The following is a 20,280-nucleotide window of genomic DNA, read 5'->3' on the forward strand; positions in this document are numbered from 1 at the left end:
ACCCACAGAAGGGGGGGTCCCTCCCGTTCAGATCCACAGAAGGGGGGTCCCCCCCCGTTCGGACCCACAGAAGGAGGGGAGTCCCTCCCGATCGGACCCACAGAAGGGGGTCCCCCCCGTTCGGACCCACAGAAAGGGGTCCCTCCCGATCGGACCCACAGAAGGGGGGGTCCCCTCCCGATCGGACCCACAGAAGGGGGGGCTCCCCCATTCGGACCCACAGAAGGGGGGTCCCTCCCGTTCGGACCCACAGAAGGGGGGGTTCCCCCGTTCGGACCCACAGAAGGGGGGTCCCTCCCGTTCAGACCCACAGAAGGGGGGGTTCCCCCATTCGGACCCACAGAAGGGGGTCCCCTCCCGATCGGACCCACAGAAGGGGGGGCTCCCCCATTCGGACCCACAGAAGGGGGGTCCCTCCCTTTCGGACCCACAGAAGGGGGGGTTCCCCCGTTCGGACCCACAGAAGGGGGGTCCCTCCCGTTCGGACCCACAGAAGGGGGGGTTCCCCCATTCGGACCCACAGAAGGGGGGTCTTCCCCATTCGGACCCACAGAAGGGGGGTCCCTCCCGTTCGGACCCACAGAAGGGGGGGTTCCCCCGTTCGGACCCACAGAAGGGGGGGTCCCTCCCGTTCGGACCCACAGAAGGGGGGGTTCCCCCATTCGGACCCACAGAAGGGGGGTCCCTCCCGTTCGGACCCACAGAGGGGGGTTCCTCCCGTTCGGACCCACAGAAGGGGGGGTTCCCCCGTTCGGACCCACAGAAGGGGGGTCCCTCCCGTTCGGACCCACAGAAGGGGGGGTTCCCCCGTTCGGACCCACAGAAGGGGGGTCCCTCCCGTTCGGACCCACAGAAGGGGGGGTTCCCCCGTTCGGACCCACAGAAGGGGGTCCCCTCCCGATCGGACCCACAGAAGGGGGGGGCTCCCCCATTCGGACCCACAGAAGGGGGGGTTCCCCCGTTCGGACCCGCAGAAGGGGGGGTTCCCTCCCGATCAGACCCGCAGAAGGGGGGGTCCCCTCCCGATCGGACCCACAGAAGGGGGGGTTCCCCTGTTCGGACCCACAGAAGGGGGGTCCCTCCCGATCGGACCCACAGAAGGGGGGGTCCCCTCCCGATCAGACCCGCAGAAGGGGGGGTTCCCCTGTTCGGACCCACAGAAGGGGGGTCCCTCCCGATCGGACCCACAGAAGGGGGGTCCCCTCCCGATCAGACCCACAGAAGGGGGGGTTCCCCTGTTCGGACCCACAGAAGGGGGGTCCCCTCCCGATCAGACCCACAGAAGGGGGGGTTCCCCCGTTCGGACCCACAGAAGGGGCCCGATTCTGAACATCGTTGGGGGCGGGGGGGCTAAGCGGGAACTCGGTGCCTTTGCAAAGCGGCCGCACAAAGGATGCCGCATTGGCCGCGGATTCAAGGCGCTGGGGGGGGGGGGGGGGGGGCAGAGATGAAAGAGACAGAGCCCCCCCCGCCCCCCCCCCCCCGGCAGCCATGGCCGCCCCGGCTGGGCCCGCGCGCCCGGCCAGGCCGCCCCCCCCCGGCGGAGCCCTGCGGCGCATGCCCCCCGCTCCCCGGGGGCAGGGGAGGAAGCGCCGCCCGGCGCCCGCCCCTGCACCAGCTCGGCGGGCAGCGGCCGGAGCAGGCGGGAGCCGCGCCCCGCTCCCCCAGCGCCCCCGCCCCGGGGCCCGGCGGCAGGTGAGCGGCGGGGGCCGTGGCCGGGCGGGCCGGGGGCCGGGGAAGGGGCAGCCCCGCGCCGCGCGCCCGGGAGAGGCCCAGGGCGGTTGGGGGCGCCGCGTCTCGGCCACGGTGAAGGCCCCGGGCGCTTGGGGGCAGGGGCTGGGATGCGGGGCGCTGGGGGGCGGGGCTCTGGGGGGCGCCATGGGGGTGACATGCGGGGGGTGGGGCTCTGGGGGGGCGCCATGGGGGTGACGGGCTGGGGGGCGGGGCTCTGGGGGGCGCCATGGGGGTGACATGCGGGGGGTGGGGCTCTGGGGGGCGCCATGGGGGTGACATGCGGGGGGTGGGGCTCTGGGGGGGCGCCATGGGGGTGACGGGCTGGGGGGCGGGGCTCTGGGGGGCGCCATGGGGGTGACATGCGGGGGGTGGGGCTCTGGGGGGCGCCATGGGGGTGACATGCGGGGGGTGGGGCTCTGGGGGGGCGCCATGGGGGTGACGGGCTGGGGGGCGGGGCTCTGGGGGGCGCCATGGGGGTGACGGGCTGGGGGGCGGGGCTCTGGGGGGCGCCATGGGGGTGACATGCGGGGGGTGGGGCTCTGGGGGGCGCCATGGGGGTGACGGGCTGGGGGGCGGGGCTCTGGGGGGCGCCATGGGGGTGACGGGCTGGGGGGCGGGGCTCTGGGGGGCGCCATGGGGGGTGACATGCGGGGGTGGGGCTCTAGGGGGGCGCCATGGGGGTGACGGGCTGGGGGGTGGGGCTCTGGGGGGCGCCATGGGGGTGACATGCGGGGGGTGGGGGGGGGCTCTGGGGGGCGCCATGGGGGTGACGGGCTGGGGGGCGGAGCTCTGGGGGGCGCCATGGGGGTGACAGGCTGGGGGCGGAGCTCTGGGGGGCGCCATGGGGGTGACATGAGGGGGGCGGGGTTCTGGGGGGCGCCATGGGGGTGACATGCGGGGGGCGGGGCTCTGGGGGGCGCCATGGGGGTGACATGCGGGGGGCAGGGCTCTGGGGGGCGCCGTGGGAGGTGGGGCTTTGGGGGACGCCATGGGGGTGACATGCGGGGGGCGGGGTTCTGGGGGGCGCCATGGGGGTGACATGCGGGGGGCGGGGCTCTGGGGGGCGCCATGGGGGTGACATGCGGGGGGCAGGGCTCTGGGGGCGCCGTGGGAGGTGGGGCTTTGGGGGACGCCATGGGGGTGACATGCAGGGGGTGGGGCTCTGGGGGGCGCCATGGGGGTGACATGCGGGGGGCGGGGCTCTGAGGGGCGCCATGGGGTGACATGCGGGGGGCGGGGCTCTGGGGGTGCCGTGGGAGGTGGGGCTTTGGGGGGCGCCATGGGGGTGACGGGCTGGTATGCGGGGGGGACGCCATGGGGTTGACAGGCTGGGATGCTGGGGGAAGTTCTGGGGGATGGATTGGGATGGGGGGGCTCGCCGAGGGGATGACAAACTGGGGTCCCTGGCAGGTCAGGGGTGGAGTTGAGGGGTGACAGTTGGATTACTGAGGCTGGACTGGGGGAAGGGCTCCCTAGGGTTCCTCTAACAGCTGTGGCCCAGGAGGATGGTAGAGTTGCTGACCTTTGAGTGTAGAAACCAGGGGTTTGGATTGGGAGGGTTTCTGAGTTAGTGTCCCAGGGAAGGGTGCAACTGTGAAGGCAAAGGTCAGTGTGAGGAGGGGCTGAGGAAGATCAGTGTTTTGAGGTCTCCTAATACAGGCATCTCCTTCAGGAAGGCGAAATTCAGCGTGCCTGGCCGTTCTTGGGCACTGACTGTCTTGTGGCACCTCTCATGGGTGAACTACTTTGCAGTGATGGCAGATCTCAGCTGCTGTTCTCAAATGCTTTTACTGAGGTAGGTTGCTATCACTGTGTCCATTTTCAGCAAGTTGCTGAAGGTTGTGTGGCAAGTCAGTGGTACAGCTCTGAAGAACACGGTGTCGGCTTCTGGTCCATGCCCACCCAATAAGAGTCACGAGGCTAACTTTAATGTCCTAGCCAAATTCCATTTGAATAACTTTATTCTGTCTCCTAAAATCTCAGTGTTTGTATTTGGGTTCAGTATTCTTCACTTTCTGTCTTAAATTATTATCTAGCACTAAAGAGCTACTACATACCTCCTTAGAAGTGGCTGCATTTCAAGAGTCATTGGAGTGATAGCTGTGTATTCTCTGTAATTTGGGATCCTTTGTCCATAAAAGTTCTGAATGTGATTATTACAGATAGTCTGTTGTTTTCATTTCTGGTGTGCAGTTAAGTTCCCACAGCTGCTATTAAATGAATGGCAATGGCCCACTGAATTATGGGTGGATAACATGACACAAAAATTAAACCCAATCCTCTGTGGATTGCTGTGAATTTTCAGTATGCCAATAATCCAGTGTTATTCAGATAATGAAGATCTCCACTATTCTGGAAAGAAAGAGGTTAATAGAAAAATAGAAAGTGATGTCATGTGTACAGAGCCAAAAGCTTAAATGTATTGAATGCATTACTCAAGGGTAGCTAACTCAGGGTTCTAATTTCTTTCCTGCTCTTAACTCATTTCTCTCCTAACATGGTTGTTTAACTTACCATCAATGTTTGAAAGCCTCTGGGTTTTAATGAAGTATACTGTAAACTATATTTTAGAAAACATAGAAACTATTTAATCTACATTCTTATAACTGTGACACTCACTGTAGTACAGGTGACAAGTAAAGCATTCTAGGCTGCTACTAAACCTGCGATTCATTATTGCTTGACACTTGAAAGTTCAGAGATACTTTTTTTTTGCTTGATTGTAAAGAGAATTTATAATGGCACGTGTCAGATTTGGTTGGTACCTATTGCATTCTTATTCAATACCCTTAAAATGTAAATTATGCAACAAGAGTAATGCTCTAAAACTAATTATTACAGGGAAAAATCAGGAATCGATATCTAGAGTCAAAGGCTTGGGTTGGACTGTTTTATGCCAAAAAATTGTGGTAGGAAACCAAAGGACCAAATAGCAGCAGAAGCATTAGCTTTGTTACATGATTTCCTACCCTGGAAAGACTAAGGCGGATCAGGAGTGACTCCCAAGTCTGGTGGAATTTGAGCAGTGACCTAAATTGCTGTTAAAATGGTGTTGAAGGTGATCCCAGCCTCTAGGTCAAAGAACAAGTTTGACAAAAATAACAATAGGTAGCACACCTGTAATGATTTTTCATTTTTAGTGCTCCAAGTGTCTGATCAGAATAAGCAAGCATCCTTCCCCCTTCATTTTTAATACCCACTTCCCATAACAAAAACATGAGGTAAAAAAAAAAGAGGTAATATGCTTTGTTTTAAAAATTCTAGAACTTTATAACAATTCTTAAAATATATTACCAGAAAATAAATGGTTGCAAAAAACATCTTTCTGAATGTTCTGACTAGAGAAGAATCGAAGAAATTCAAAGATAGAAGCTTAGTTTTATCATCTCTTTACAGTACAATGTCATGCGGTGATTGAGCACTAATATGTTTGTGGAGGTCATTACATGTCAGAGTTTTGGAATTGTTCCACTGCAGCAGTGTTTTACCAGAACATGGGGGTTGATAGGCATACAGTAATTCCTTATTTAACACTATAGATATGTTTCAGAAAATGATCGTGTTAAATGAAAACGCATTACGCGGGGTCAATTTTCCCATTGAAAATAATGGAAAAGGTGGGGGTTGCGTTTCAAGCGGTGGTGTCTGTTGGGACTGGGAAATAAGGTTGGGAGAGAAAGGAGACTGGGTTGCAGCAGGGAGGGGAGGTGTTTGGCTCTGGGGGAGAGGAGGTAAGAGGAGGGGGATTGGTTTGGGAGTATGCCCTTGTGATGGGTCTGCCGGGACCCGCACTGCGTTCGGCAAGGGGAGGTTGCCGGGGAACGGCGCGGCGAGCGGTGAACCCTCCGCCGCTTTGCAGGGAGGTGGAGGAAGCCCTGCGCAGCCACCGGTGATGGGCCGGCTGGGGAAACCCAGCTGCTGGCCTGCATGCAGGGACGGAGGAGAGGGTGCAAGGCATCCAGTGAGGGGGAGTCAGCGGGGAACGGCGCGGTGAGTGGCGAACCCTCCGCCGCTTTGCAGGGAGACGGGGGAAGCCCTGCGCAGCTGCCAACAGTGGGCCGGCTGGGGAAATCGTGTTATTCCAGGGACAGTTGTGTAATTCAAAAAACTTTCCCTAAAAAAAATCGTGCTATCGTGAAAACATGATAAGCAAGCATGTGTTAAATGAGGATTTACTGTATGCCTTCAGCTAGCAAAATAAGATCTTGACTCTGCAAACTGGTAACTGTAGTCAGAAACCTATGCTCTTGTCAAGTTCTATGTAAGATTGTAAAGTCCTGGGGATGAGGTCTGCTTTTCACTGGGTGGCTATCCAATAGCTAATAGAGTGGGCCGCTACTGTAATATAAAGAATAATTCATACTCTTCTTACCAATTGTACTGGGTATTTGCATTTATAGAAGACCTATGGCCTTGATCCTGAAGTGAAGTCATATTGCTGAATGTAACATTGCAGTCATTCAGCGAAAATATAATCTTAAATGAGACTGTGAAAACAAGTTACAGATGGATGAAATTACTTAAATACAATAAAGATGACAAGGAACATGCAAACAGACATTAGTAGAATGTTTTGCAATTTTTCTTCCAACTTTGTTCTGGCTTGAAAATCCCTCTTAATTTTTTTTATCTCTTGTGTCCCCAACTCTTTATAGAATTAATAAAATGATGCAACCCCATATAAAGGGTCTTCCTTACCCATCCCCAAAATGCAATTTTTTCAGCCCATGACAATTTAGAATTAAAATCAAAGAATACTATGTTCAAAATGCAGGGAGAGTTTTAGGTAGGTCGAATATAATTACCTGAATTGGACTGTGGCTAGATCCTGAGTGCCAGTTGATTAGTGAACTGATGGCAAATGGTGAGCACCTGAGTTGTACCATTTATAGAGGAGATACTAGTCATAGATTTGCCATTTAAATGATATTGAAGAGAAGCTTGTGAATAGTTGACATAAGAGTACTGGACTTGAGTAATATATGAGTTGTATCACAGAGTATCAAGTGGAAATATAATTGGTGTGTTTATATATTTTTATATACATTATATGATTATTTTTTTCTTTTCCCTTAGGATGGAAGAGAGACCAAGCTGAAAAAACAATTTTTTTGCAGACTTCTTCATTGCTTGCTAGAATGTTTCTTATGAATGCCTCTCCTTTGATAGCTCTGCAGACAAAATGGGAGTCCTTTGGACAATCAAAGAGTTGTAGATACCCTGTTTGCTTCTCTGAATCTGAAGAGGATGTTACTAGAGCATCTGTAAGTGCTAAAGTTCAGATGATCATAAACAACCTACAAAGTCAAGAGTCTTCTCTGGGTATGAACAATGATTATGATTGTATTACACATAAAAAACAAAAGGGAGGAAAAAGGGGTAACAGACTTACACCTAGCACCAGGGTGCTGCAACATCACACTAAATATGCCAAGCGTGGTTGCCCTGCTGATTCTGATGGCACAGAAGTGGAAGACAGTTCAGAGTTTGGGACCCTCCTGTTGGATTCAGATAGTGATGATTCTGTTGACCGAGACATAGAGGAAGCCATTCAAGAGTACTTGAAAAAGAAAAGCAAGAGTATTCAGCCGTTGCCAAGCAATGCAGAGTGTTCAGATAGAACAGAAGGAGACAAGAGGGTCAAAAGGGAACTCTCACAGAACAAGGTGACTAGTAATCTACTTCCTATGACATGTACAACCAAAATGGTGACTGAAGGCTTCATTTCTGACCATTTGGGAATTTGTGAAAAGCTCCGGTCTGCTTCACCTCTGAGCATCAGTAGTGATGACTCTTTTGAACAGAGTATACATGCTGAAATTGTACAGTTCTTGAATGAAAAGAAACAGCAAGAAACTAGGAAGTGTGTAATTGTGGAGGATAAAAAACTAGAACGGAGAGAGACTCAAATGACATCTATGTTTAAATGTAACAAAGAATCGACTAACAAAGCAAACCGCAGTAGTTTAAAGCAAGGATGCAAAGCACTCCTTTTAAGGCACCGGCCCAAACTAAGGAAGACAAATGTACAATCTAAGTGTTTGAAATCTAAAATCAGTGAAGAGCCTAGTGATTTTAGGAAAGCAAACCAAGCACATTTTAAAATGACTGCTACTAGCCAACCCTGGGTTATAGAGCAAAATAAAGAAGGTGAAACCAAGAGAAATTTCTGCAAAACCGGAGGGGAACAAATTATTGAAAGCACACATTTATCTGATTCAAGTAGTGATGATGGTATTGAAGAGGCCATTCAGCTTTATCAGCTGGAAAAAATCAAGAAAGAGGCAAATTCTACAGCAGACTCGCAAAAACGTATAGCAGATATTTCTGCTAGTTTAACAATTAGCTCAACAAAGAGCGCATCAGCAGAAGACCCTAAAAAAACCTTAAGCAGCAAAAGGAGAGAGCTTAGTACAAAGTCTACACAATTAAAAGGCACTGGCAATGAAGATAACAAACTGTTTAAGCCATTGAAAAAAGCCAGAAATTGTACGTCTCCAGTTAACAAAATTGCCAAATGCGAGCTCACGCTGCAGGCTTCTTGCAGGGCAGACACGGCCGCAGAACTCATGTGTGCAGAAGCAATCCTTGACATTTCGAAAACAATAATGCCACCCCAAATGGGAAGTGAGGACAGATCACTTGCAGCCAACCCTTTCTTCTATCCCCAAAGCATGCCTTCCGCCCACTGTGAAAGTGACAGCAGCCCTGTGGACAGCGATGATAGCATAGAGCAAGAAATCAGGGCTTTTTTGGCTCTCAAGGCACAGTCAGATAGTCTTATAACAAAACCTGATAACCTGTCTCACTCTGCCCAAGGGCCTTTGCCTTCTGAACCTAACCGTGTAATTGGTGGTCTTGAACCTTCTCTCCCCAAAACATTGAATCTATCGTTGAGTCGTAAAAGGAGACTTAAAGTGGAAAGCAAAGTGGTGAAGCAGAACATTGACAATAAAACAGAAGGGATGGAGATGGTGTGTACTCCAGCGGGTTATGGTAATAGCCCCACAATCCCAATTTTGCAAGGTGGGGGTAGCTTGAGTAGCCATAGAAAAGCTTGTGAAGCTGATGACAAAGGAACAAGTCAGAGGCTGACCTCTACAGAATTAACTGGGCTTGTGGACAAGCATATGGTGGCTTTAGGCATCACAGATAATTTAATGCAGGTTCATGATAACACAAGAGAACTGATAAAAAATACAGTCCAAGCTCAAGAGGGAGATGGTACAGATGACAAGAGCAGTTCTCTGGACAGCGATGAAGATCTTGATAGTGCTATCAAAGACCTCTTACGGTCTAAGAGGAAACTAAAGAAAAAGTCCAAAGACCAAAAATTCCAATGCAAGAAGAAAGTCAGATTTGGTGAGACAGAAACCCAGCTGTTGGATGAACTTAGTGGCCTCCAGCCAGAGGACTGGAAATGCAAAAGTCCTATTCTGCTGAAAAGCTGCCTCTCAAAATCACGTAAAGATATTAAGGAAAATGCAGTTAGAAGCCCCCAAAACAACATAAATTGCAAGCTGTCTAAGGGAAGACCAGAAAGTATAAATGACTTACAGTTTGCATTGCAGTTTAAAAATGAATGTAAACCTAAACCAGTTTCCAACCAGAATAACCTGGAGGCAGCTAAAAATAAAAGATGTTCTTTGACAGCTACTTCAGCAACAGATGACAGCAGCTCTGTAGATAGCGATGACAGCATTGAACAAGAAATTAGGAAATTTTTGGCAGAAAAGGCTAAGGACTCTGCAAGAAATATGGAAATACAAAGGGATAACTTAACTGCTGACCCACTGAGAGTTGCCAAACCACGTGCAAATAAAGGAAAAACCAAGCATCAGCTAACAGAAAATGAGACTGACGTGTTATCAGATCAGAGTAAAAAGACTAAAAAGGTGTCTCAGCAAACAGAGGAGTTGAAAAGCTCTCGGAGAACTGTCAGACAAAGTGCAATAATTCACGATGGTGGGAAAAGCGCATCCTACACAGAGAATGTGTACCTCCATACTACAGTGGAGTTGAAGGCTGAGCAAGAAACAGCATGGGCTAAAGGTGTAGCTGCTGGTGGTATATCTATAAAAGGAAATTCATTAGGTAAAAAGAGTGCTATAGATCCTAAGCAGAAAAGTCCTCCATCTGCACACAGCAAAGGAGATGGTTGTAAATTGCAAAATTACTATAAAGCTAAATCTAATTCCAAAAGAAATAGCACCTTTCAGTTAAAAATTTCCAGTAAATTTATAGCTGGTCTAAAATATGCTCGCGATAGGAAGAAATCTGTGCTTTTAAACAAAAGGCAAAATACAGAACTTTCATTTCCCCATAGCAGCACATTAAAGACTGCAGTAGCTCTCCCGAATGTTTGTGCACTTGAGAGGAGAAGTGGAGACCTGATGCAAAATGGGAACATTGGTGGAGAGGGAAAGACAGAAATAAAAGAAGCAAATTTTACTCAGAGCCTCGTAGTAGCAGAGACAGGTCTCCATATAGCAGAAACATGTGAAAAACTGGAGACTGCTCCTTTGCATGTTAAAACTGAAGATGATAATTGCAGAAAGGAAAACACTTTGGGAGACAAGCAGATGTATTGCAGCTCAGATTCAAATCCAGATCCCCCATTACAGCAACCTATCATGGCAGAAGTAAAAGGGGACAAAATTAGCATAGATACATTAGTTTTGGAGAGCCAAAACATGTGCATTAAGGAGGAGGAAGGAGAGAGCCCTCAGGACAGCAACAGGAAGGAAGAAATTAATGTAGCCAGTTCTAATATGGAAGGGAAAATGTTAGCCCAGCAAAGTAGGAAAGTTGATTGTAAAGAGGACCATGTTCAGGAAGCTTTAGACAGAAGTTCTGCAGAATTTAGTGACGTAGCTGTAGAGGAATGCACAAGTTCCCTGGTGAAAGGCAAGGTGTCAGATTTGTAAGTACTTTTTTTTTTAATAACATTCAGTCTTTTGAGAAGACCTATTCTTGTAAATATCTTGATAAAACCAGATGGAAGATACTGATATATATATATATCATGTATACACTAATGTGAAAAATCCTATTTAATAGGTGTATCATGGATATAAATGTTTAATTTTTGTAGACTTTTGTAAATTATTTAAAGTGCTTTAAGGACATATTTTTATAATGATTTTTAGAGCATGCATTACTACAGATGGTGGATTTAACATGTAATTGTCATAGATAAGAACACAGCATAGCTAATTATGCTTTAAATTATATGGTGCATTGAAACATACATACATTGAAAGTGAATCCATCTGTGTTCATTTTATGTATTGGTCAGTTGTTAAGAGATCTTAGAAAACAACTGCAGTTGATTAGGCATATCATAGTTATTGAAGCATATTCTCTGGTATTTCATGGAATTGGAACTATTTTCAAACAGCCTCATGTAGCCATTTGCCTCTTGGATCTGAATCTTAAAATTAAAACGGCTCTCCTGGACCTCTGCAAACTAACACAGGCCCACTAAAGTCAATGTAGCTCTATGCAGGTGCAGGGTCTGTCCCTGTAGATTCTGTGGCAAGTTCAGGAACGTGGTGTGGAGCAGTCTTTTAGGGGCTTCACTTCCTACTTAAACTCTGGGACTGCTAAGTCCTTTTTATCTTCTGACCATTCTGATATCCTCCTGTAAGCAGATGTTTTAAAGCACAATTGCAGTTCAGTAAAGTGAAGTGGCTCTTTACTTTTAACCTTCTTCATAGGTTGCTATAACATGCAAGACCAAAATAATTCCATGGGCATTCTTTAGTTTCATTTTGATGCCCAACAATTACATGAGTTTTGGCCTTCAAAATTAACTTTTGTTGCATTGGTGTGTCTTGTAAATAGTTTTTAACAATGGTTTTTATAAGATGTATCTCTTCAAAAATTTGATCCTTTTTTGCTGTTCTGTGCAATAGAGCAAAACCTAGGCTTGCCACAGTAAATACTTTCTTAAAAACTTTGGCAAGCAGGTCTTCAAGTGAGATTCTAGGGTATTTTCAGAGTCCTAACTCCATTCATCCTGTCACCCCCATTCCATCAAAAGTAAAAATCAGAGGTGGTGGTTTGCTTCAATGGGCCACTTATTTTGGAATAAGAGTGTCCCCATACACGGACTGAAATTACAGAAACCTGTGAATTAAAACTAATTTAGTCATTTCAGTTCCAGTTTATGTGTAAGCCCTTTGTCAAGCCACTCTCTATCTTTAGTAACAGTTAGATTTGGCATTTCCATGGTAATTTGGTCTTTTAAAATGGCTAACCTTTTCCAAATCTCTGTGTCCCACCCATGCATTTATTTCAACAGCCTGCCTGAGGTTGGCCTTAATTTCCCAGAACAGAGCAAAAGCAGTCAAGAATGTATCCAGTATTGCATTTCATCCTCCTGTTTGCTGTGATCTTGCAGAGAATTGGCAGGCTATGAGTGTAGAATAGTGTAGAACTAGTAATGTTGTTATAGAGAAGAAACAATGGTCTTTATATCTAGACATCTTTGTGCATTTTATACTATTGTGCGGTTATACTTGAAAAAGATGTTAATAGTGGTCATCTGACATCTTATCACCTGGCCACATTTGATTTTTAGATTAAATATTTACATCGGGTCACTAACAATGTTAATTTAGTAATAGTACACCTGGGGAAAAAAAGTATTCTAAGCCTTCAAACCTGCCATTAATTTGCACAGGCATAAGGTTCTGATTTAGTTTGGAATTGGGATGCAAGCCAATATTTTAAAATAGCAGTTTTTCAAATATATTGCTTTACTAGCATTAAGATATTAATTTTAATGATGGAAGCACTATATACCCTGTCTGTATAACCTAAGCTGAATGTTTCCTCCATTAAAATGTCAGTAAACCAACTTTAAGATTTAAAAAGTGTCTCGTGCTCCAATTGATGTGTGTGTGGTTGAAACTTATCTTGGTGTACTAATTCACTTTCAATTAAGATGCAATTCCTTATAACTTGTGCTTTAAACTAACCTAATTTTTAAAGAGCACTTTTTTCAACATTGAAAACCCTGATTTGTATATAAGAAATGGTGTGAATTCATACATTTATAACATTTAATAAATTGGGTTCTGACCATGAACCATGAAACCAACAAGATTTCAAGTGGTTTGTATCAACATCACGAGTCCAAAGACTGATTTGAAATGAAATCTTTCTTCCCCGTCCATTATTATTATTTCTTTTTAATGCAGGGTTAGTTGTCAAGAGCAGCTGCCTACAGTCTTTGTGAGTAGGGGCAGCTGGATTTTAAAAAGGCTTATTTCTGCTTTGTTTGAAAATCATGGCAAAACTCCCCTTGACAAGATGAGAGCCTCATAACTCTCATTTGTTCCTGCTGCTTATTTTCTCTTTCCACCTCTGTACACATCTTATCTGAAATCATAATTCTGTGGCTATGACACGAAGGGTGTGTCTAGACTACAGGGTTTTATCGACAAAAGTGGACTTTTGTCGACAAAACTATACCTATGTCTACACTGCCACTGAGTTCTGTCAACATAACGTCGACAAAACTCAGCAGTTTTGTCGACGTATGTAAACCTCATTCTACGAGGAATAACGCCTTTTGTCGACAGAGTTCTGTCAGCAAAAGGCGTTATTGCATCTACACTCTCATGTCGATGAAGCAACTTGCTTTGTAGACAGAACTGGCTGTAGTCTAGACGCTCTTTGTCAACAAAAGCTTTGTCGACAGTATCTGTCGTCAAAACTTCTCTTGACAAAAGCCTGTAGTCTAGACATACCCCAAGAGTCTGATTCTAGTGGGAATAAGAATCAGAAACAGATTTTAAAAGATCTGGGTTTTATGCATTTATTCCTAGTATCAACGGGGAGGGAAGGGGAGAGAAACTACAAAACGTGTAGGAAGAAGTGTAGAACGTGGTTCTGAGAATTCCATGAGTGATGTGAAAATGGGGCCTGTAAATCTAGAAGGCCTAATGGCTCCCAATTACACGGAGAGCTGGGTTGCCGGGTGCTCCAGTGTTGCAAGGGAAGCAATGGTAGGCACCATTCTTCCCTTAAACTTGTGGGCAAGGAAGGGGTGTTTCCTCACTTGCTCTTGCCCATAGCATCCTCTGAAAACTGCTTTTCGGGAACATTGTTTTTTTTCTCTTGGGACGTAGGAAGAGGTCAGCAGGAGACTGTGGGGTTGGAGGTGGGCAGCATTTTTAGAGACCTCACTGAGATACATGAGCACCACCAACTGCTACCTTTCAGCATCAGCACTCTTACCCAGAACTATTCGCCCAGTGTCCAGGACCAGCATACCCTCCTTACAGCACCCAGGACCAGCGCCGAGGATTGAGGCAGTGAGGGTGATTGCCTGCCTGCCTGTCCTGAAAGAGAAGGAAGCGAATGGTTTCCTGCTTACCCCGCGGTGTGGACGGCTGGGGTTTGAGCCTATGTGCTGGGAGAAGGGTAGCTGGGGATTACAGGTTCTGCGCTTGGGCACAAGCTTGTCTTCTGTTGTCTGAGGTTGCATTTTGGTATGTGACCCAACCAGCCTTCCCTGATGTTTCTGTCACAATGTGAGCCTTACAGGTTATCCCCTAGATTGCTCTGATACTTCTCCAGCTCAGTTTTCCAAACTTCGTCCCCTCAGGATTGCTCACTAGCTAGAGAAGCAAACTGTCCAGAGGGAACTTTATTCTAAACACTACACATCATCTTCAGTATTGGCACCCCACCCGTGCGCAGGCAGTCGTGGCAGACTTCTTTCCACGTGGTGTTGGCAAAAGCATCGTTCTGGGCACAGTTCTCATTCACGTAGTCAAGAAAATGAAGCCTGAATCCTTAGAATGATAGAAATAAAAGAATAAAGGCTACCCAGTTAAGGAACAGTAACACTACACTAACTGAGTCAGGGACTTTGTGAATTTAAACTGCATCCAAAGCCTGCGCTGGGATCCCCAGAGAGTTCTGCCTGATCACATCACGCAAGGCAATGTCATCTTAGACACAATAGCAAAATGGTTTACTTGTCTGTTTCCTTTGTACTGAGGGAAACGCCTTATTGGCACTCATCCTAAGGCTAACAATTAAAAAGGCAAGGAGCAGACTAACCCTCTTGGTCCTACCAGTGGAACCTCCAGATGATGGTTGAAGGTACACTGGCATGCCCCTACCATGCCTGTCCTGTAGTTACAGTGACCCCAAACCTCCGTTAGATGTTGGTGCTATCTTTTTACTGTTCCAGATTTCTTCTGCAATAGACAAACTTGGAATTTGGCAAGTAAGTAAAGAAAAAAATAACTTTTAATAATTTTGATTTTTAAGTCTGTGCATAAATTCTGCTAAGTTAGGTTTCAAGTCATTTAAAAATATAAATATTGATGCCTAAAGCAGAAGTGATTATAATGCAGATCTGTGTTACTTTCTTTGTCGACTGATGCATTTTTGTACTTTTTGTTATTTTGCAGTTCTTTAAGAACTTCTATTGATCCTGGATTGACAATACAACCTTATATAACTTTATCTCCAACACAGCTATGTGAAAAGCTTTCTTTAAAAATCCAGAATGAAAGGAGAGAATTCCAGGTAGATTCTTAGCTGTGAAATGTCATCTTTTTCTTTCAGTGTTCTCTTTTTTTAATTTTTAGTGTTCCAAAGTTTAAAATGGGTGGGGAACCGTCTTCGGGTTGGGGGCCGCTGTGTTATGCTTAAACGAAGCACATGAGATCTTTTATAGGGAAAAAGGCAGTATGCCACATTTATTGAGGTTACAGCAGTAGCATATGCTTTTCAGTCACTCTCACACACAAACACCATACACACACAGTCCCACCAGACAATGCTATACTTCCAGTCCAGAGTCTGGATCAATCTAGTGGCCAACCACAGAGGAAGAGCAGGGCCTTTCGTCGGTCACAATCTGATGCTCATCTGGAGTTGGTGACAAGATGAACCCAAAGTTCCATAGCAAATCACCCTGCTTTTATAATCCTTTTTCTCTGTTGAAATCTATGGATTTTGCTATGTCAGTCTGTGACCAGTTACTGTTATCTTGTTGATGTTAATCATTCCCAAAACATCTCCACAAGGCTCATCCTGTCCTGGATTGTTAATCAGTTGTTTTTAGGGATGCCTTCACCTTTAGAGCCGTCAATCTGCCAATCTGATCAATTCTTGACCATGGGTACGCACTGATGGTTTCTCTGATACCGATATGTCTCTTCGCAGTCTGTCTTTTACAGTTTGTCTTCACCCCGCATTCTCCCCCTTCTCTCTTGACCATCTGGCTCTAACGATGACCTTCACACCATAGCTCATTCATACAAACAGTCTTTTACAGAGATACAAACAGCAAAGTTTTATATTGAACAAAAGCAAACAGCACGGTAAATTACCTTATTAAATTTTGTAATTAAAACAATTCACACTGAAGGCTCAGGCCTTGAACACTCTTCTAATCTCATTGACATAGACACAATATGAAATCCTGTCTCTTTACTTACTAAACTTTAATATATATATCTTACTAAAGGGCTTAGTTTAATACAATATTAAATGTGGTATATTACCTTACATTGCTACGTTATTAATCCTAAAATACAAATATAAAAAGAATAAAACTTTCAATTCCAACATCTGACCCACAGAAAAATCAGTCGGGCTCCATACAAGTGAGGAGCAAGAAAAACAAAAGCAACCCCTCACTGACATGGCCCCCAACCGATAAGGAGAAAGACACTCTCCACATTCCCCTTGACACTAGAACTTGGAGGGGCCCAACCTAGTAGATTATGTGTGCTCCAGCCTTGTGGTGGGGCAGCAGAAGGGCTACAATGCCAGTGTGGGTTCCCCAGTGCTGGGGGACCCTGAGCCTCGGGGGCCAGATCCAGGTTCCCCACCTCTGGTTTAAAATGTTTAAACACCTTGAGGACCTGTTCATTGCCATGCATTTTCTCTGAAGTTATACCTTGGTCCTGCCTTGAGGGCGGGGGGCTGGACTCGATGACCTCTCGAGGTCCCTTCCAGTCCGATTATTCTATGATTGATTTTATACTTAGTGCCCTCATATAAATTGATTCTAGCAGAAATCATCTGTAGAGGACTTAGCTGGCTAGACTAGACCAGGGCTATAGCTGTAAAAAAAGTCTCCTCTTTACCTTATCTGAGGCACAATTTTAAGACCATGACTATACTGAAACATTTATTAGTACAGAGACACAAGCATTGATGACCCCTGTTTACATACAAATGGTAAATGCACAAACCCGGTATTGACCATGATACATATTGTAGGTTTACTGGATAATCTGGAGAATTGTTAATACGATAGGCTTTTATCTCTAGGTCAGCCATGATTTTACATTTGTATGGTGACCTATGTGCAATGAATTTGACACATCTCAGTCCCATTCCCAGTGTGCAGATGTCCCTATTAATAAAGCTATCACTTCAACTGGCATTAATTAACACCTCTCTTGACATTTTAGAGTGGTCATGAATTAGATGGGACCATGGAGGTTCCTTCAGGTCAGGAAGAAAGTAGATGTGTGTGCCTGCACTGTCTGTCCTTTACCTACTTAAATCCCTAAATCTGTCAATACAGGACTTTTCATCAATACTCTATTAATCTAAAACTGGTAAAGGTTAAATGTTAACTATATTTCAGACTCTGATTCAACAGTGGGCTCAGAAATAATCAGGCAAAGAGATTTGTAATATTTGTATCGTGAGATTGCCCTTCATTCTTTGTCTATCTTAAAATGTTTGGAATAAGTATTTTCAGAGACTGTGAAAATCTCTATTTATGCTAGTAAATTCTGGATTCATCACACTTAGAGTGTGTCTACACAGCAGTGTTATTTCAGAATAACAGCCATTATTCCGAAATAACAATGCAAGCATATACACAGCAATTCTGTTATTTCAAAATAAATTCAAAATAATGGACAGTTTATTGCGACTTCTGTAAACCTCATTCCATGAAGAATAATGCCTATTTTGGAATAGCAGTAGTGTGGCTGTTCCACTGCTGCTATTTCAAAATAGCTCTTCTCCAGGGCCATTCAAAGCAATTACTCTCCAGTGCCTCCTGGGATTCTAAATCGAGGTAGCATGTCTATGTTAAGTATCAGAGGGGTAGCCGTGTTAGTCTGAATCTGCAAAAGCGACGAGGAGTCCTGTGGCACCTTATAGACTAACTGAAGTGTAGGAGCATAAGCTTTCGTGCATCTGACGAAGTGGGTCTTTGCCCACGAAAGCTTATGCTCCTACACTTCAGTTAGTCTATAAGGTGCCACAGGACTCCTCGTCGCTCATGTCTATGTTAGGGGACTGATTTTGAGGTTTCCCTGTAGTTTAGACGTGCTATTTTGAAATAAGCTGTTTTGGAGTATTTCTTCCAGAATACAGTATTTCAAAATAAGTGTGCAGTGTACATGTACCCTCAGAGAACTTACTTACCTGAAATCAACAACTGCTTAATTCTAAGCACATCTATAGAACCCCGTGATAAACATAGCCTAAAAACTTGTGTGAATACTCAGAAAACAAATAAGATGCCCTACCCCTCTGTTTCTGTATGGGCATTTTTCTTCATTGGCCTATGGAAATACTTTCTCCCCTAAATCATGTTGGTATGTTTATTCTAGGAGTGCGTGTGCATGTGGGGTTGTGCTTTCAGAAAGTGTACTGCATGTTTGAAGGGAAAACAAGAAACCTGATTTGTTGCTCAGGGTTGAAAAGCAATAGAAATAACAAAACATATATTTTGTACCTCACTGTGACACCAGCTCTATTTTCAAACCAGCTAGTAGCTTTTCTGCATACACTTTTGTAGCTCATCTGCTGTTTAAAACAGCCATCCAAGGCTTTTTCCCCCACAATGGTTAGACAAGAGGTTTTACCAGTTACCTTGAATAGTATCCACATACTCTAGTCATTATGATGTTTGATTCTAAAAATGAAGAAATAAGCACTGTGTTGCCTAAAAAGAGGGACAAATTTAGTTGTGCAACTTGTATTATTTCATGTAGGTGGGATGAGTGGGTGGGTATGTTCCAGCTCTTTATAATAGTACACAAATGTAATGTGTTACAATATGATTTCATTTTGTATGGCATCTTTGTAGCACATCTGGGGATACAGTTTGTATTAAAATTAAATGATACGAGGCAACCTGTTATGAAAGAGATCCACGGAAAAGGTGACTACCAGAATTGTTTCTTGTTTATTCTGCACTGTGTTGATTTTGCATTTCAGACAAAGAATTGGAAACAATGGAAGAAATGAAAACATGCCCTGAAGTCCTAGAACAGAAGTGGTGAATGAGAAAGCAAAGGGTTGATTTTTTTCCCCCTAAATTACTTTTTCTTTTTTTTGGAAGCCGTATGATAGATAACAAAAATAAAAGCCGTTTGGGCAAATTTTGGCCCTGGCTTTATTGTACTTGTTCAACCCTATTGACAGGTTATAAATGAAAGCAGAATTTTGCCAAATATTTCTGTATTTGAGATCATCAAATATTGTGTGTTGTAATAGTGAAACTACACAATGGCCCTCATCCAAAACTCTTTGAGGTCAATTGGGACTACAGGAGGTTTAGATCAGGCACCATATTTTTGGATTTGTTTATTCTAAGTTCATGCCTTTATTAGACTTACTATTCACTTTCATATTCAAGTGTTTAATTACTGATCTTGTTAACTAGTAACAAAGTAAACTCGCTTTTCTTGTAGTTTTAAAAGCGTTGCCATGCCATGCTCATATTCAGTTTGGTTTTATGGCAATATAAAATGATCCAAGTAAGAGAGAAGTTTTCTTAAGAAAATATTATGAAAAATATAGGTTGTAGTAGTACATAGACACACACATTTTCTATTATACCAAATATTCCTTTCAGCTGGAAAATTATCATAGCTTCTAGTTATATATTAAGTGTATCAAACTCTGAAACTAGGATAGTGTCTCATCCACAGAGGTATTCAGAGCTATTGGTAGAAATGCGCTGTGAAGTTAGCACTGCACTGGAGTACTTTGTATACATATGACATAGGTGCATTGGTTGTATAACTGCAATTGCATTAAAACTTTAGAAAATATTTCTCTAGGATTCTTTGTCCTTGTTTGAATAATTAAGAAATTATAGTCTTGAGACAGGAGGGAATAACAAATTCCCTACAACAAATCAATTAATATTTAAAGGACTACAATCTTAGGGAAAACGTGCGTGCTAGTTATTCTAGTTACATTCTAAACAACATAGAAGCAAAGGTTCAAAAATGCATTAATCTTTTAATACCGGGAGCCAAGAGTTGAAAGGATGACTTGGGATTGAAGAGAAGGCTATTAAGTATAGGTATGTCTATACTGCATTCTTCTTTCAAGAGAGGAATACAAATGCAGCTGAGCAAAATTGCAAATGAAGCGCGGATTCGAATTTCCGGTGCTTCCTTTGCATAATCACGTCTGGGTGCTATTTTGAAATACCCTATTTCGAAAAAAGAAACGCAGTCTAGATGCGGTTATTTAGAAAGAAAGCCCTTCTTTTGAAATTATCCTTACTCCTTATAAAATGAGGTT

At 45.1% G+C, this 20,280-nt stretch overlaps 1 protein-coding gene across 3 annotated transcripts; it reads left to right on the forward strand.

Moving 5' to 3' along the window:
• The first annotated feature begins 1,526 nt into the window (after positions 1-1,526).
• Positions 1,527-19,137, forward strand: PPP1R26 (protein phosphatase 1 regulatory subunit 26). Of its 3 annotated transcripts, none has more exons than XM_089772891.1 (5): positions 1,527-1,695; positions 3,407-3,529; positions 6,811-10,657; positions 15,171-15,288; positions 18,961-19,137. In XM_089772891.1, exons 3-5 carry the CDS (start codon positions 6,873-6,875, stop codon positions 18,988-18,990), a joined length of 3,933 nt encoding a protein of 1,310 aa, XP_089629017.1. In that variant the 5' UTR covers positions 1,527-1,695; positions 3,407-3,529; positions 6,811-6,872; the 3' UTR covers positions 18,991-19,137. The 3 variants fall into 3 exon arrangements, with proteins under 3 accessions (XP_089629017.1, XP_075761437.2, XP_089629018.1); XM_089772892.1 differs by lacking the exon at positions 1,527-1,695 and adding an exon at positions 1,721-1,806; XM_075905322.2 differs by lacking the exons at positions 15,171-15,288; positions 18,961-19,137 and having other exon boundaries at positions 1,528-1,695; positions 6,811-12,844.
• The last annotated feature ends 1,143 nt before the right edge of the window (positions 19,138-20,280 follow it).

This window comes from Pelodiscus sinensis, chromosome 23, assembly GCF_052426305.1.
Source record: "Pelodiscus sinensis isolate ZL-2025 chromosome 23, ASM5242630v1, whole genome shotgun sequence".
Taxonomy (NCBI): domain Eukaryota; kingdom Metazoa; phylum Chordata; order Testudines; family Trionychidae; genus Pelodiscus; species Pelodiscus sinensis.

What these genes read in the sequence shown, in the direction of transcription:
- PPP1R26 (XM_089772891.1), top strand. Translation starts at nt 6,873, where the DNA reads ATGTTTCTTATGAATGCCTCTCCTTTGATAGCTCTGCAGACAAAATGG. An exon ending in AAAGGCAAGGTGTCAGATTT is followed by an intron (nt 10,658 to 15,170) that starts GTAAGTACTTTT and finishes GTTATTTTGCAG; the next exon opens with TTCTTTAAGAACTTCTATTG. An exon ending in ATGAAAGGAGAGAATTCCAG is followed by an intron (nt 15,289 to 18,960) that starts GTAGATTCTTAG and finishes TTTGCATTTCAG; the next exon opens with ACAAAGAATTGGAAACAATG.